Source organism: Pseudophryne corroboree, chromosome 6, assembly GCF_028390025.1.
Source record: "Pseudophryne corroboree isolate aPseCor3 chromosome 6, aPseCor3.hap2, whole genome shotgun sequence".
NCBI classification, from domain to species: Eukaryota; Metazoa; Chordata; class Amphibia; order Anura; family Myobatrachidae; genus Pseudophryne; species Pseudophryne corroboree.
The window spans coordinates 772628906-772646340 of record NC_086449.1 but is presented as its reverse complement, the minus strand read 5'-3'; the positions used below and the strand labels follow the sequence as shown (position 1 = coordinate 772646340).

Here is a 17435-nt window from a genome sequence, read left to right as displayed (position 1 = left end):
ACACCGCACGGCAGCGTCCTGTAGTCACATTACACCGCAAGGCAGCGTCCTGTAGTCACATTACACCGCAAGGTAGTGTCCGTGTACACACTGGCCGGAATTCAATTTATTATCATGCATGATAAATTAACAGTATGCCATTAAGGTCACAGAACAAGCACACATAACTTTAAGTGTGAGAAAGTTCTGGGCATAGGGCTACACAGCATATACTCCTTTGTACCTCAAACCTCAGCTGCGGAACACCTCACAGATAACACAGGCGGGGAGCACTGCACTGCAGTGTACTGTCCAGTGGGCGGGGCTTAGAACGGCCCAGGGTGTGGCTTTAGGCAACAGGGGCCAGGGCTCAGCAGTGGAAGAACCAGGGGGCTGAGTAAGTTTATAAAGGTCCCACAGAGACACGGCTTGGGATGGCAAGTGAGAAGAACTTTAAGCAATTGTGGGCACAGCTGTAGATGCACCAGGAGGCGGAGCTTATCGCGATCTGGGGGAGGAGTTTACTTCGATCCTGGGTATGTGCCTCATTGGGCAGTGACAGCTGCTGGCAGCTTCAGAGGGGAGAGGCAGAGCCTTGGCTCTCCGTGACAGGAGTCGAGTGAGGGAATGCTATCGGTGATGACGGGAGAAGTTGTTTTTCCTGTCAACACTATCTCAACTGCAGGGGATCTGTGGGCCTATTTCCAGTGGGGGGCCTGGAGCTGCAGCTCCATCCGCCCCATTGTTAATCCGGCCCTGTGTGTGTGTGCATGCACCCACCCTCCCACAAAAACCCCACTTACTAATCCTGCATTTGCCCCTGATAGTCCTCAGAATACCATCTGTGACGTACCCTTGCAAAATCATGCTGCACTGCCAGTGGGGCAGAAATAAAATGTGTTGAAGGGTACAGTACATGTATGTCCTAGCTTAATCCTAGGATATGTACATATCTTTACTGGATGTAAAAGAGGCTCTTTCAGCGTGAGTTATTCCAGGAGATAAAGAGATAAATATGTACAATATTTTTTTTTTTGTCTAACATATACTGTGCTCCATCTATTCCAGATTTTGCAGGAAAGCCTCACAGGCTCCAGAATGACTCTACTTGTAGGCTCTGGGTAGGACAGAAACCAGATGGCTCAATGATCATTGGTGCTGCCTATGACGGATGCTATGTAAGACAGGAGGTAATGCAAACTAGCCTTAAATACATATAATATGCTGGCATAGCCTATAGGTGAACTTGGAGCTGCAAATGTACTAAGACTTGGAGAAATAAAGTACCAACCTATCTGCTCCTGTCACTTTTTAAACATGGCAGTTAGGAGCTGGTTGGTCATATCTGTACACATCCCTCATTTCCTCTATTACCTATAACTCCAACCCTGTCTAGCTAAATACTAATACCCTTACAGGAGTGTATATGTAAAGCTGTACAGGATCCTGTAACTTACACCTGTATTGAGCATGTCCAATATTGCTCTTGTTCCACAGCATGGAGGCTATGTGATGACTCTGATTGCAGAACAAATTTCTAATGGTGCAGTGGAATACCGTAAAAAAGATATCCGGTGCCCGTTCCTGCCAGGTAACTGTCTGCATGTAACCAGGGCCAGATTAGGAGCTGAAAATGATCAAAGGCCTATTGTGAGACAGAGGAGGAGTGGCCAGTGCTATTCAGGCCTGTACACCCCATACACTACCTGCCCCAATGTCTCACTAAAATAAGAATTTACTTACCGATAATTCTATTTCTCGTAGTCCGTAGTGGATGCTGGGGACTCCGTAAGGACCATGGGGAATAGCGGCTCCGCAGGAGACTGGGCACATCTAAAGAAAGCTTTAGGACTATCTGGTGTGCACTGGCTCCTCCCCCTATGACCCTCCTCCAAGCCTCAGTTAGGATACTGTGCCCGGACGAGCGTACACAATAAGGAAGGATTTTGAATCCCGGGTAAGACTCATACCAGCCACACCAATCACACTGTACAACTTGTGATCTGAACCCAGTTAACAGCATGATAACAGAGGAGCCTCTAGAAAAGATGGCTCACTACAGCAATAACCCGATTTTTTTTTTTTTTTTTTTTTTTTTTTTGGTAACAATAACTATGTACCAGTATTGCAGACAATCCGCACTTGGGATGGGCGCCCAGCATCCACTACGGACTACGAGAAATAGAATTACCGGTAAGTAAATTCTTATTTTCTCTAACGTCCTAAGTGGATGCTGGGGACTCCGTAAGGACCATGGGGATTATACCAAAGCTCCCAAACGGGCGGGAGAGTGCGGATGACTCTGCAGCACCAATTGAGAGAACTCCAGGTCCTCCTCAGCCAGGGTATCAATTTTGTAGAATTTTACAAACGTATTTGCTCCTGACCAAGTAGCTGCTCGGCAAAGTTGTAAAGCCGAGACCCCTCGGGCAGCCGCCCAAGATGAGCCCACCTTCCTTGTGGAGTGGGCATTTACAGATTTTTGGCTGTGGCAGGCCTGCCACAGAATGTGCAAGCTGAATTGTACTACAAATCCAACGAGCAATAGTCTGCTTAGAAGCAGGAGCATCCAGCTTGTTGGGTGCATACAGGATAAACAGCGAGTCAGATTTTCTGACTCCAGCCGTCCTGGAAACATATATTTTCAGGGCCCTGACAACGTCTAGCAACTTGGAGTCCTCCAAGTCCCTAGTAGCCGCAGGCACCACAATAGGTTGGTTCAGGTGAAACGCTGAAACCACCTTAGGGAGAAACGGAGGACGAGTCCTCAATTCCACCCTGTCCGAATGGAAAATCAGATAATGGCTTTTACAGGATAAAGCCGCCAATTCTGACACGCGCCTGGCCCAGGCAAGGGCCAACAGCATGACCACTTTCCATGTGAGATATTTTAACTCCACAGATTTAAGTGGTTCAAACCAATGTGACTTTTGGAACCCAAAAAACTACATTGAGATCCCAAAGTGCCACTGGAGGCACAAAAGGAGGCTGTATATGCAGTACCCCTTTTACAAACGTCTGAACTTCAGGGACTGAAGCTAGTTCTTTTTGGAAGAAAATTGACAGGGCCGAAATTTGAACCTTAATGGACCCCAATTTCAGGCCCATAGACACTCCTGTTTGCAGGAAATGTAGGAATCGACCCAGTTGAATTTCCTCCGTCGGGCCTTACTGGCCTCGCACCACGCAACATATTTTCGCCAAATGCGGTGATAATGTTTTGCGGTTACATCCTTCCTGGCTTTGATCAGGATAGCGATGACTTCATCCGGAATGCCTTTTTTCCTTCAGGATCCGGCGTTCAACCGCCATGCCGTCAAACGCAGCCGCGGTAAGTCTTGGAACAGACAGGGTCCTTGTTGGAGCAGGTCCCTTGGTAGAGGCCAAGGATCCTCCGTGAGCATCTCTTGAAGTTCCGGTTACCAAGTCCTTCTTGGCCAATCCGGAGCCACGAATATAGTGCTTACTCCTCTCCATCTTATCAATCTCAGTACCTTGGGTATGAGAGGCAGAGGAGGGAACACATACACTGACTGGTACACCCACGGTGTTACCAGAGCGTCTACAGCTATTGCCTGAGGGTCCCTTGACCTGGCGCAATACCTGTCGAGTTTTTCCCAACGGTTTATAATCATGTGGAAGACTTCTGGGTGAAGTCCCCACTCTCCCGGGTGGAGGTCGTGCTGAGGAAGTCTGCTTCCCAGTTGTCCACTCCCGGAATGAATACTGTTGACAGTGCTATCACATGATTTTCCGCCCAGCGAAGAATCCTTGCAGCTTCTGCCATTGCCCTCCTGCTTCTTGTGCCACCCTGTCTGTTTACGTGGGTGACTGCCGTGATGTTGTCCGACTGGATCAACACCGGCTGACCTTGAAGCAGAGGTCTTGCTAAGCTTAGAGCATTGTAAATGGCCCTTAGCTTCAGGATATTTATGTGAAGTGATGTCTCCAGGCTTGACCATAAGCCCTGGATATTCCTTCCCTGTGTGACTGCTCCCCAGCCTCACAGGCTGGCATCCGTGGTCACCAGGACCCAGTCCTGAATGCCGAATCTGCGGCCCTCTAGAAGATGAGCACTCTGCAACCACCACAGGAGGGACACCCTTGTCCTTGGTGACAGGGTTATCCGCTGATGCATCTGAAGATGCGACCCGGACCATTTGTCCAGCAGGTCCCACTGGAAAGTTCTTGCGTGGAATCTGCCGAATGGGATTGCTTCGTAGGAAGCCACCATTTTACCCAGAACCCTTGTGCATTGATGCACTGAGACTTGGCTCGGTTTTAGGAGGTTCCTGACTAGCTCGGATAACTCCCTGTCTTTCCCCTCCGGGAGAAACACCTTTTTCTGGACTGTGTCCAGGATCATCCCTAGGAACAGAAGACGAGTCGTCGGAACCAGCTGCGATTTTGGAATATTGAGAATCCAATCGTGCTGCCGCAACACTACCTGAGAGAGTGCTACACCGACCTCCAACTGTTCCATGGATCTTACCCTTATCAGGGAATCGTCCAAGTAAGGGATAACTAAAATTCCCTTCCTTCGAAGGAATATCATCATTTCGGCCATTACCTTGGTAAAGACCCGGGGTGCCGTGGACCATCCATACGGCAGCGTCTGAACTGATAGTGACAGTTCTGTACCATAAACCTGAGGTACCCTTGGTGAGAAGGGTAAATTTTGACATGAAGGTAAGCATCCTTGATGTCCCGAGACATCATGTAGTCCCCTTCTTCCAGGTTCGCAATCACTGCTCTGAGTGACTCAATCTTGAATTTGAACCTCTGTATGTAAGTGTTCAAAGATTTTAGATTTAGAATCGGTCTCACCGAGCCGTCCGGCTTCGGTACCACAACAGTGTGGAATAATACCCCGTTCCCTGTTGCAGGAAGGGTACCTTGATTATCACCTGCTGGGAATACAGCTTGTGAATGGCTTCCAAAACTGTCTCCCTGTCAGAAGGAGACATCGGTAAAGCCGACTTTAGGAAAACGGCGAGGGGGAGACGTCTCGAATTCTAATTTGTACCCCTGAGATATCACCTGAAGGATCCAGGGGTCTACTTGCGAGTGAGCCCACTGCGCGCTGAAATTCATTGAGACGGGCCCCCCACCGTGCCTGATTCTGCTTGTAAAGCCCCAGCGTCATACTGAGGGCTTGGCAGAGGCGGGAGAGGGTTTCTGTTCCTCTCCCTCTGTCACGGGGCAGAAATGAGGAACATTTTGCCCGCTTGTCCACGAAAAGACTGCGCCTGATAATACGGCGTCTTCTCATGCTGAGAGGCGACCTGGGGTACAAACGTGGATTTCCCAGCTGTTGCCGTGGCCACCAGGTCTGAAAGACCGACCCCAAATAACTCCTCCCCTTATTAAGGCAATACTTCCAAATGCCGTTTGGAATACGCATCACCTGACCACTGACGTGTCCATAACCCTCTACTGGTAGAAATGGACAACGCACTTAGACTTGATGCCAGTCGGCAAATATTCCGCTGTGCATCACGTATATATAGAAATGCATCTTTTAAATGCTCTATAGGCAAAAATATACTGTCCCTATCTAGGGAATCAATATTTTCAGTCAGGGAATCCGACCACGCCAACCCAGCACTGCACATCCAGGCTGAGGCGATTGCTGGTCGCAGTATAACACCAGTATGTGTGTAAATACATTTTAGGATACCCTCCTGCTTTCTATCAGCAGGATCCTTAAGGGCGGCCATCTCAGGAGAGGGTAGAGCCCTTACAAGCGTGTGAGCGCTTTATCCACCCTAGGGGGTGTTTCCCAACGCACCCTAACCTCTGGCGGGAAAGGATATAATGCCAATAACATTTTAGAAATTATCAGTTATCGGGGGGGAAAACCACGCATCATCACACACCTCATTTAATTTCTCAGATTCAGGAAAACTACAGGTAGTTTTTCCTCACCGAACATAATACCCCTTTTTGGTGGTACTCGTATTATCAGAAATGTGTAAAACATTTTTCATTGCCTCAATCATGTAACGTGTGGCCCTACTGGAAGTCACATTTGTCTCTTCACCGTCGACACTGGAGTCAGTATCCGTGTCGGCGTCTATATCTGCCATCTGAGGTAACGGGCGCTTTAGAGCCCCTGACGGCCTATGAGACGTCTGGACAGGCACAAGCTGAGTAGCCGGCTGTCTCATGTCAACCACTGTCTTTTATACAGAGCTGACACTGTCACGTAATTCCTTCCAACAGTTCATCCACTCGGGTGACGACCCCCTAGGGGGTGACATCACTATTACAGGCAACCTGCTCCGTCTCCACATCATTTTTCTCCTCATACATGTCGACACAAACGTACCGACATACAGCACACACACAGGGAATGCTCTGATAGAGGACAGGACCCCACTAGCCCTTTGGGGAGACAGAGGGAGAGTTTGCCAGCACACACCAAAGCGCTATATATATATACAGGGATAACCTTATATAAGTGTTTTTCCCCTTATAGCTGCTGTATTGTTAATACTGCGCCTAATTAGTGCCCCCCTCTCTTTTTTTTTTTTTAACCCTTTCTGTAGTGTAGTGACTGCAGGGGAGAGCCAGGGGAGCTTCCCTCCAACTGAGCTGTGAGGGAAAATGGCGCCAGTGTGCTGAGGAGATAGGCTCCGCCCCTTTTTCGCGGACTTTTCTCCTGCTTTTTTATGGATTCTGGCAGGGGTTAAAATTCATCCATATAGCCCTGGGGGCTATATGTGATGTATTTTCGCCAGCCAAGGTGTTTTTATTGCTGCTCAGGGCGCCCCCCCTAGCGCCCTGCAGCCTCAGTGACCGAAGTGTGAAGTGTGCTGAGGAGCAATGGCGTACAGCTGCAGTGCTGTGCGCTACCTTGGTGAAGACAGGATGTCTTCTGCCGCCGATTTTCCGGACCTCTTCTGTCTCTTGGCTCTGTAAGGGGGCCGGCGGCGCGGCTCTGGGACCCATCCATGGCTGGGCCTGTGATCGTCCCTCTGGAGCTAATGTCCAGTAGCCTAAGAAGCCCAATCCACTCTGCACGCAGGTGAGTTCGCTTCTTCTCCCCTTAGTCCCTCGATGCAGTGAGCCTGTTGCCAGCAGGTCTCACTGAAAATAAAAAACCTAAACTAAAACTTTCACTAAGAAGCTCAGGAGAGCCCCTAGTGTGCACCCTTCTCGTTCGGGCACAGAGATCTAACTGAGGCTTGGAGGAGGGTCATAGGGGGAGGAGCCAGTGCACACCAGATAGTCCTAAAGCTTTCTTTAGATGTGCCCAGTCTCCTGCGGAGCCGCTATTCCCCATGGTCCTTACGGAGTCCCCAGCATCCACTTAGGACGTTAGAGAAATATATAAAATTACTTCACTTTGAGGATGCCAGAAATACATCTGTGATGCTCATGATCTATGGCTGGGTGGGGTGGCCATTAAGATCATAACGGGTCTATCGTTATGTTGAGGCTTGTAGCTGTAATCCCATCCCATGTAGCCATGCTCATCTTGCTACGATGCAGCATGGCATGTTGGACTGAGACTATTTGCAGCCAGCGATCACTCCATTAATTCCTAATATTCTCCACCATGCTGCATCTGTAACTGAGGGAGCTCACTGGAAACTAAAGTGCACGAAAAATGTCTAATCACCAGAATTAGTTACTGTGTGCCTTCAGTAACTGAAACTAAAGGAAATGTCTGCTCCACATCTATCCACGAGAGAAGGCTCGTTATACCTGTTGTACTGCAGAGCAGATTTCAAATTAATAGTTTACATTTGACAGTAGAAAAATCATTACCCATTCCCTGTACTCATGTATGCGTGTGGTCTACTACCTGGCTGATGCTGCTGGATGCATCTTGAGATGCCTACAACTTGGCACAACCACCATTTACTTCTAACTTGAGTGCTAAATTGTTAGATCAATTGGTCAAATTTCATAAATGTCTTCCCTGGACAGGCCATTAGTAATGCTCTATAAGATACCTTCCCTATTAACTGGCTAAAGACCAAAACTTGACCAGTAAATAAATCAGAAAGAATCTGACTGCTGACCATCACTATTTGGGGCTTCACGAAGGACTGTCTCTTCCTCAGCTATGGATGCTCCCAGTGACTGTGCTGCTGTCCAGAGTGGTGACCGCTTGCCATGTGCCAATGCCTCTGTGACCAGGGCGGTCTGTGAAGGATTAGACTGCTGCTTCTCAACCAGTGACCCCTCCCTTCCCTGTTACTATGGGAACAAAGGTAAGCTTGATCCAGGAGGTCAGGTGATATGTAAAGACTGTACCATATGTACATAGTCCGGGAGAAATCTGTTTACAAAGCATGTGATGAAGGAATCTATTTAACCAACTGTTTCTGTTGTGGTGTCTTCCCTCCAGTGACTGCACAGTGTACTGATGCTGGCCAGGTTCTGATTGCTATCTCTCAGGATGTGACTACACCATCCCTGCTCTTGGATTCAGTTGGTGTCCTCAATGTGGACTCCACTTCTTGCCCCATACTGAGCATTTCAAAGACTTCCGCTTTCATACTGTTCCAGTTCCCCCTCTCTTGTGGAGGAGCCAGCCAGGTTAGTCTGCTGTGGATGTGAGTAGTAGAACTGGTGCTTGCCCTATATTCCATCTGTCACACTTCCTAACTACTAGAATGACTCTTGTCTGAGCCTTTACCCAGTAAGAGCACTTGGTTATGTGTCTCCTGGTGGCTACAATGTATTTGTGCTTAACCCAGTGTATAGGGCCACTGAAGTAATGGAGCTTCCATGGATGGTTGGCGCTACAGGAGGACAAGAGGGTCCCTTGTCTTGTTTTGATCAAATTACTAAGGGGCAGATGTACTAAGCTGTTGAGAGGGCGTACCAGCCAGTCGGCTCCTAACTACCATGTTACAGGCTGTGTTTGAATAATGAGTTGGGAGCCGATTGGTTGGTACTCTCTCTCTACAACCTCTCTTCAAGGCTTAGTACATCTGTCAAATGATCTGTAACTGCTGCATAATCCTAATGCAGGCTTCAATCCCAAACATTGATTTGACATAGGGTGTCTTTGTCATTGTTTAATATCAAAGTAGCTTGACTAAGAATAGGCTGCTGGTCCTAAGGGACCTCTTGGTATATGGTCACTTGACTATCATGAGTAATGCGTTATATAGGTTTCCTACAACTGGTCATCTTTTGCCAGGTATCGGATAACACAGTAGTGTATGAGAATACAGTTTATGCCACCAAGGACACAAGGACATGGCAAGGATCCTCCATCACAAGAGACAGTACATTTAGGTAAGACCTAAACTTAGTGTGTCTGTGGGTGCTGTATACAAAGCAAAGCTAACGTTGTATTGTACTAGGTTGACTGTCCGCTGCATCTACTCTCATACTGGGGTTGTCCCACTGCAAGTTGAGGTGCTCACCCTGCCCCCACCCCTTCCTGTGTCCACCTCAGGACCTCTCCTCCTGGAGCTGCAGATAGCAAAAGGTAATGACTGGTGTATTTGTCCTCCATACAGCTGAAGACACTGGCTTAACTGTATAATTCAGTTGATAAAGACAAACTGGTCTACAAGATGCTAATCTTTCTAGACTAAGACATTGCTAACTAAAATGGGGAGCTCTAATCTACACTCCAGATCTGTGCAGTTAATGCTGTGTGCATTGGACTCCAGTGGGAGCTAGTAGTGCAGTGACAAAGGCTTGCAGAACCAATGTAATGGAGCAAAAAGTGAAAACCAACATGTTTCTCTGAAGCATAGCAACAGTGTTCTAGAACTGGGCAGTGGCTGTCCAAATGTCTTCTAAAGGAATGCAATACCTGGCAGACTGAATTCATTATGACTGTTTCCTGAAATCTGCCATTACAGTCTAGGTTCTAAATATATCCATGCCTAAGTCTAAATTGGGCCTGGCCAACCAGTTGCTTTCCAGCTGTTGTGAAACTACATGTCCCAGCATGCCCTACCTCCAAAAGCTGGATTGCTACAAGCTGGCCAGGTCCAGATGGTTAAACCAAACTGACTGAGGAACTAATGAAGTCACCTGTGAGCAATAATGGATATTAACCTGGACTGCAATGGAATCTGAGGAAACTCTGCCCAATGATTAACAATATGCCAGTGGGTGACTGGGTAGGGCAAGCTATAGTAGCACACTAGTAAGTGTAGGTAGCCATGCAGAGTCTGAGTGGCTCTGGGGAGCAGAAAATGATGGCAGCATGCATATATAGATCAGGAGAGGGAACTGACTAAGGTATGAATGCTGACATGGTAACTGGCTTCTCCTTTGGCAGACATGCAGTATACTTCATACTACGTGCAGACAGACTACCCTCTTGTCAAAGTGCTCAGAGATCCTGTCTACTTCGAGGTCAAAATACTACAAAGAACTGACCCAAACTTGTTCCTGATCTTAAATGACTGCTGGGCCACTCCTTCTGCAGACCCTACCCAACAAGTCCAATGGCCCATCCTTATGGATGGGTAAGGCTGGCATTCCATTCAGCTCCATGTCTGTTTGATAAAAAGGTAGAATTCCTCTATGCTCTTGAGTAATCTCTTTCCATTCCAGATGCCCTTTTACTGGGGACAACTACCTGACTCAGCTGGTTCCACTTGGCTCACCCACGCAGAGGATTCAGTTTCCAACACACTACCAGCGCTTCATTGTCAGCACCTTCACCTTTGTGGATCAGAGTTCCCAGCTTGCTCTTGAAGGACTGGTAAAGCAACTTCTAAATGTATATTCTAATAATGGCATGAGGTGTGCCATGGGTCTTGGTATACTGTATCATGGTTACATCAAACAAGTCATTGGTGTTTAGTGGCCATTGAGCTGTGACATAGTTGAACTCGTCTATTTTCTGTCTTTCTGTATGTCTAAGCCTGTCTTGTATCCTTTAATAAGCACAGGCTTTGATCTGCCATGTTAACATCTTTGACTTCAGATACATGTAATATTGGGGGTGGCTTTTAACTGACCCTAAGTTGATGAGCTCCATATGTGACTCTGAAGAGAGCTGGTATAATGGAGTAGCATCTATATTAACCTGCTACTGGTCTTTATTGACCTCTGTTCCACACAGGTATACTTCCACTGCAGTGCTTCTGTTTGTGTCCCTTCTGCTACTGAGTCCTGCACAACATCGTGTGGCAACAGGAAAAGTAAGGTCCCTGTGTGCAAGCATTTTCCATTTAATAGAAGCACATCTAATGTTTGGTACTGTAACTTGTATTTGCAGAGCGAGCAATTGAGGAGCCAGAGCAGAAGGTCACGGTAAGCAAAGGTCCAGTTGACTTCATTGATGGTGACATTCCCTCAGATAGGAGGATTTCTGTTCAAGGTAACGGCTATCTCTCTTGTTGGCTTACTACCACAATTGACTGCAATGTTAAACTGTTTGTCAAAATTATAATGTGGGCAATTGACTCAAGCCAGAGTAGAGTACAGTCTCTTCATCCAGCCCTTGGTTAACTTGTGACTGAACATTGGATTCATAACCGTTCTGGCTTTATAGGAACATTTAAAATTAATGCCCAGATTTATCAAGCTTTGGAGAGTGATAAATACCTACCACTCTAACTCCTTTTTCAAACAGACTGTAACATGGCAGTTAAGAGTTGATTGGGACTTTATCACTGTGCTTTTAATACTCCAAGATTTGATAGATCTGGGCTTAAGTGTTCTATAGTATAAACCATTTAAGATGGATTTCATTGGTGCTGGGAATTAAGGGAACAATGCTCAGAGGGCTGTTGTGTTGCTAATCTACCATAACTTGTATACTCTTATACAGACATGTTTTGGCTTCTGCCTGGTAATTTATCCACTCCTAGTAAGCTAGAGCAGGGTGTTGGTAGAACCTTGGTCTACCGTGGCAGCAGAACATTGTAAAGCATAAAGTGTAGAAGGTATTTCTCAAATTCTAAAGAGTGGATAAGTTGCCCATAGCAACTAGGTACTGTCTGCTATGGGCAACTCTCTCTCTCAGCCATTCTGATGAGGATGTCCCACCCAAACATGCATTCTCTGTACTCTGAGGTGTAACTTGTCCTTCGAGCAGGCAAAATGGGTCTAATGCCCTGATGGACAGACTAGAAGGCTCGGTGTATATCTAGTGACAAACCTCCTACTTGCCAAGCCTGGAGATCTGCACTCCATCCAATCTCATTACCATGTTCATGTGTGATAAAATCCTGTCCTGTGGCCAAGAAACTACACTAGGCTACATGACTGCTTAATGGATAAGTATAGTGTGCTGCGCTTGTGAATTAAAGCTGCTCAGGTTAGTGTTTAACGTATGTGGAATTGATTTGGACCGAGCGCTTGTGTATGCTGTTGTGATGTACTGAATGAATAAATAAGAAATAAATTTAAACAGAAGTAAATAAAAATAAAAATAAAAATAAAAATAAAAATAAAAACAAAAATAAAAACAAAATAAAAACAAGGGGAAGGGTGGGATGGAAGGTAGGGGGAAGTGCAATGTTTACAGCTCCTCTTGTGTATTTTTTGGAGCTTATGGACACTTTAGATGAAAAAAGGGCTCAGTCTGTTCGTTTGTAGCAGAAAAAACTTTCCCTGACTTACCCTACTATCCACTATGGATGTGGTTCTGGTGTTGCTCTGGCAGGGCAGGGGATGGCTTCTCCTGCCTGTGCTGTTCAAACCGGCTCCACTCTTTCTGGCCACACTATAGCCGCTGCGTCGTTCGCAAACCGGAAGTTCGGGTTTTTACTTCCGGTGTTCGGGCGCTTGCGGCGGCGGGCTCCGTGTCCTGTGTTTAAGGCTTCTTCTTGTACTCCAACGCGTTTCGAATCCGCAGCAGGATTCTTTTTCAAGGAGATGATAAAACTGTATATGAAAAATGTCCGTTTTATATAGTATAACTTTATTAGTAAAACCGGATATGCCCGTGACCGGAAGTGGGTTATCCCGGCGGCATCCTCATGGTAAAAAGCTTCCATAGGGAAGTAAGTGAATATTTCGAATAAATGAATCTTTGCACTTCATAAAAGGGGAAAAAAGGGGTAAGGTAGAGGGTAAAAATGACTAAAAATAAAAATAACAATAAAAATAAATAAAAATGAAAATAAAAATAAATATAAATATAAAAATAAAAATACAGATAAAAATAAAATTAAAAAATAAATATAAAAATAAATATGGTTAAGGTAGCATTTGGTTAAGGTAACACAAATGCTACCTTAACCATATTTATTTTTATATTTATTTTTTAATTTTATTTTTATCTGTATTTTTATTTTTATATTTATATTTATTTTTATTTTCATTTTTATTTATTTTTATTGTTATTTTTATTTTTAGTCATTTTTACCCTCTACCTTACCCCTTTTTTCCCCTTTTATGAAGTGCAAAGATTCATTTATTCGAAATATTCACTTACTTCCCTATGGAAGCTTTTTACCATGAGGATGCCGCCGGGATAACCCACTTCCGGTCACGGGCATATCCGGTTTTACTAATAAAGTTATACTATATAAAACGGACATTTTTCATATACAGTTTTATCATCTCCTTGAAAAAGAATCCTGCTGCGGATTCGAAACGCGTTGGAGTACAAGAAGAAGCCTTAAACACAGGACACGGAGCCCGCCGCCGCAAGCGCCCGAACACCGGAAGTAAAAACCCGAACTTCCGGTTTGCGAACGACGCAGCGGCTATAGTGTGGCCAGAAAGAGTGGAGCCGGTTTGAACAGCACAGGCAGGAGAAGCCATCCCCTGCCCTGCCAGAGCAACACCAGAACCACATCCATAGTGGATAGTAGGGTAAGTCAGGGAAAGTTTTTTCTGCTACAAACGAACAGACTGAGCCCTTTTTTCATCTAAAGTGTCCATAAGTTTCAAAAAATACACAAGAGGAGCTGTAAACATTGCACTTCCCCCTACCTTCCATCCCACCCTTCCCCTTGTTTTTATTTTGTTTTTATTTTTGTTTTTATTTTTATTTTTATTTTTATTTACTTCTGTTTAAATTTATTTCTTATTTATTCATTCAGTACATCACAACAGCATACACAAGCGCTCGGTCCAAATCAATTCTACATGACTGCTTAGTTGTTAGGTTTTGACCTTATTTTCCGGTTCTCAGGAACCTCTGATACTAACTCATCTCCTGTGATGTGGCTGAGGGGAGCTGCAGCTGGAGGAGGCGTCTTGGTGGTGACTGTTGCAGTACTAGGTGTCTGGTGGCATCGCAGGAGTCGGAGACCTACCATGCACACTGTAAAAATGTGAATAAAGTGCTAATCCCTGACTTGCTGTTTTGTCATTTGTTGGATATTAGTTCTTTACTGATGTTCAGGCTACATGCATGGGTTCTAAATACACAGCATCTCTAATGGGTACACTGCTTTCTTGAACATTTGGAAATTACACTAATCTTCACAGTTCCCCCCTAATGGGTTGGGAAAACAATGTTTGAGCATCTAGAGTAGCCATGATATCATGTAAAACCACTGTACATACTAGTGTACTTGAGAGGTTTCACACTGGGGTTAGGGGATTAGGAATCATATGTACACAAAGTCAGTGCCACTTCCACAATTTGTCTAGGAGAGCTTAAATCGGTGTGGGCAAGTCTACACGTAATATACAATAATTCAATTGGACAGTGTCTAATGTACCTGTTGGGTTGCACAGTATCTTGTAGAACATAAATTCTGAAACTTGGTCCACAGGAATCCCAACGGTTGACATTTTCCAGGTATCCTCACAGAACTTCACCTGTTGTGCTTTTAAAATCAGTGAGTAATGGGTACACCTGTGTACATGCTAGGGGACCTATAATGTGGTGTAACTACTGACTAGATAGGAACACTTGATCGGAGTCTTGCTATAATGGAGATTGCCACCTAATAACAGACTATGCCACAACAGCTGACTGTTAAACAGTTGCATCCACCATTATACCAGTGTGTATGCTGCTCCATCTCTGCACACTGCCTGCATTAACCTCCAAGATCTTGGTTGTGTTGGCCACTTACTACTATATGTGCAATAACAGAATACTTGGTGTCACCCAGTTAATTAACCTGCAGAATGGGCTGACCTCAAATGCCCACTGCTGATACCTAGCAGAACCAGTGGTGTTGCTTTTTGTGTTAAAAAGCTTACTATAATGGACACATTGTGTCCATCTGCAGGTGAGTTGTACCAGGGCCATGGATGTGTATGAGTGATGCAGCAACAGCACAGCTGATATAGGTGGTCACTATTATGACATCACAGCATAACCCTCACCAGACAAGCCAGGACTAGATATTTCTGGTTTGAGGCCCATTATGACACGGCAGCCACTGATGTCATCCTTTGCATGACTGACCTAAGGGAAATGTGAATGTAATAGTTTAGAATAAGGAGTAAAATCACATCAGACCCTTTTTAGGGCAGGATTTCCCTATTAGTATTTCTCAGAGTTAATGTATGGAACCAATTATCACTGAACAGGTAGTTGTAGTCTACCAATGATCATTTTAAGGATAAAACACTGTTTCTGGCACCACAGTTAATTTATACCTAATTGGGCCCTAAGCAAAACCAATTTGGGCCCCCCACCCAAACAATCCATAACACTAAACCCACCCCCACACTGCAGGCACGTAAGATGACCTGTGGTACTGTGCAATAGTCAGTGCACATTGTCCAGTGTGTACAATGTGGTCTAGTGTGTTCCTAGCTTAAAGGGGGTTACACACCAAGATCCATGCTGAAAATCTAAGCAATCTGACTAGATTGCTTAGAAGCTAAGCATAGATCTCTCGTGTGTATGCTGCCCCCCCCCCCCCCCCCTATCCCCGTGATAATGATGTGCAGCCCTGTGCGTTGCTAGGTTGGGCCAATCTAGCACATTGCGCATTTCACCCACTAGGTGAAATAAGCAGCCCACCCTCCTCGCTCAGCACACATGGTGCTGAGTGGGTGGAGAGATGTGTACTGAGTGGTCTGTGATGGATCGCTCAGCACACATCTCCCTAGTGTGTACTGGCCTTTAGAGAAGTCAATGGCCTGTAGGCTTTAATGTTGGCAACAAAACTGTATAAAGGGGGGTACTCACGGAGCGATCGCTGCTTAAAATCTAAGTAATCTGACTAGATTGCTTAGATTTTAAGCATGATTGCTCCGTGTGTACCCCCAATAGCGATGCACAGCCCCGCGCATCGCTATCTAGCAGGTAGCTCATTTCACCTGCTGGGTCAAATGAGTGCCTGCACACTCAGCACACCTCTCCCACATCGGCCCGTGAATACAGGCCTTTAGACTATACAATTAGCCCTAATGTTGCCATTTGACAAATCTGTGATAAGTAACCTCTTTCCGTGATTGCAGCAGTGAAAATACATACTGTATCTCTGCAACTTTTCCCAGATTTTAAGAATTTCTAATGGAGCATTTTCAAGCTCAAAAAATGAGGGCCTCATTGGGTAGCCTAGGAAAAAAAACACCTGAACCCCCTTCCCCCGCTACTACAACAGATAGTTGAGCTCCTCTTCCCCACCAGCAAAATAGATCTTGAAGTTTCCCCCCCCCCCCTTTCACATGGCAGCCCTATCTCTTGGGCTCTGGTCAGTAAACAGCAGAGAATCAGAAAGACACTAGTTAGTGAGGCATGGCTGTTGTGTGCATACTCTGCTGTGTTCCTTGAGACACTTCTCCTCCTCTACCACATTATGAGTGCGATGCAGTGGGAGCAGCCAGTGCCGTAACTAGGCATTTTAGCGCTGTGTGCAAGAAACGACAGTGGCGCCCCCCACCATGAAAGATAGGGGCAGTGCGCGCCGCAGGCGCGCAAAAAAATTCTAGGGGCGTGGCCACAAAATAATAGCAATTCATACTACGGTGCACAGTAGTCTACATTATTCAAATTACGCTGCACAGTAGCGCCACTACACCAAGTAGAGCCCCTTTTATACATTACAGCAGACAGTGTCCCCCATTTTACACATTGCGGCAGCCAGGCCCCATTTTACACATTGCGGCAGCCAGGCCCCCTTTTTACACATTGCGGCAGATGGACCCTTTTTACACATTGCGGCAGCCAGTCCCCCTTTTTACACATTACAGTAGCCAGTCTCCCTTTTAACACATTGCGGCAGCCGGTCCTTCTTTTTACACATTGCGGCAGACAGCGTCCCTTTTTTACAATTACAGCAGACAGCGTCCCCGTTTTTACACATTACGGCAGACGGTGTCCCCCTTTATACACATTGCGGCAGCCAGTCCCCGTTTTTACACATTACGGCAGCCAGTCCCCGTTTTTACACATTACGGCAGCCAGTCCCCGTTTTTACACATTACGGCAGCCAGTCCCCCTTTTTACACATTGCGGCAGATAGGCCCCATTTTTTACACATTGCGGCAGCCAGGCCCCATTTTTTACACATTGCGGCAGCCAGGCCCCATTTTTTACACATTGCGGCAGCCAGGCCCCATTTTTTACACATTGCGGCAGGCGGTGTCCGAGA

At 45.9% G+C, this 17435-nt stretch overlaps 1 protein-coding gene across 1 annotated transcript; it reads left to right on the top strand.

Annotated features, from left to right (window-relative positions):
* Positions 1–1052: 1052 nt before the first annotated feature.
* Positions 1053–14223, top strand: LOC134933446 (zona pellucida sperm-binding protein 4-like). Its single transcript, XM_063928661.1, has 11 exons — positions 1053–1169; positions 1477–1570; positions 8055–8204; positions 8342–8532; positions 9143–9240; positions 9309–9436; positions 10244–10433; positions 10522–10672; positions 11036–11114; positions 11192–11293; positions 14063–14223. The coding sequence occupies exons 1-11, from the start codon at positions 1125–1127 to the stop codon at positions 14206–14208; spliced, it is 1374 nt and encodes a 457-aa protein (XP_063784731.1). The 5' UTR covers positions 1053–1124; the 3' UTR covers positions 14209–14223.
* Positions 14224–17435: the final 3212 nt, after the last annotated feature.

Excerpts from the sequence above, each read along its gene's own strand:
- LOC134933446 (XM_063928661.1), top strand. The coding sequence starts at position 1,125 with ATGATCATTGGTGCTGCCTATGACGGATGCTATGTAAGACAGGAG. Across the intron at positions 10,434-10,521 it reads TGGCCCATCCTTATGGATGG|ATGCCCTTTTACTGGGGACA; the intron begins GTAAGGCTGGCA and ends TTTCCATTCCAG. Across the intron at positions 11,115-11,191 it reads ATCGTGTGGCAACAGGAAAA|AGCGAGCAATTGAGGAGCCA; the intron begins GTAAGGTCCCTG and ends TTGTATTTGCAG.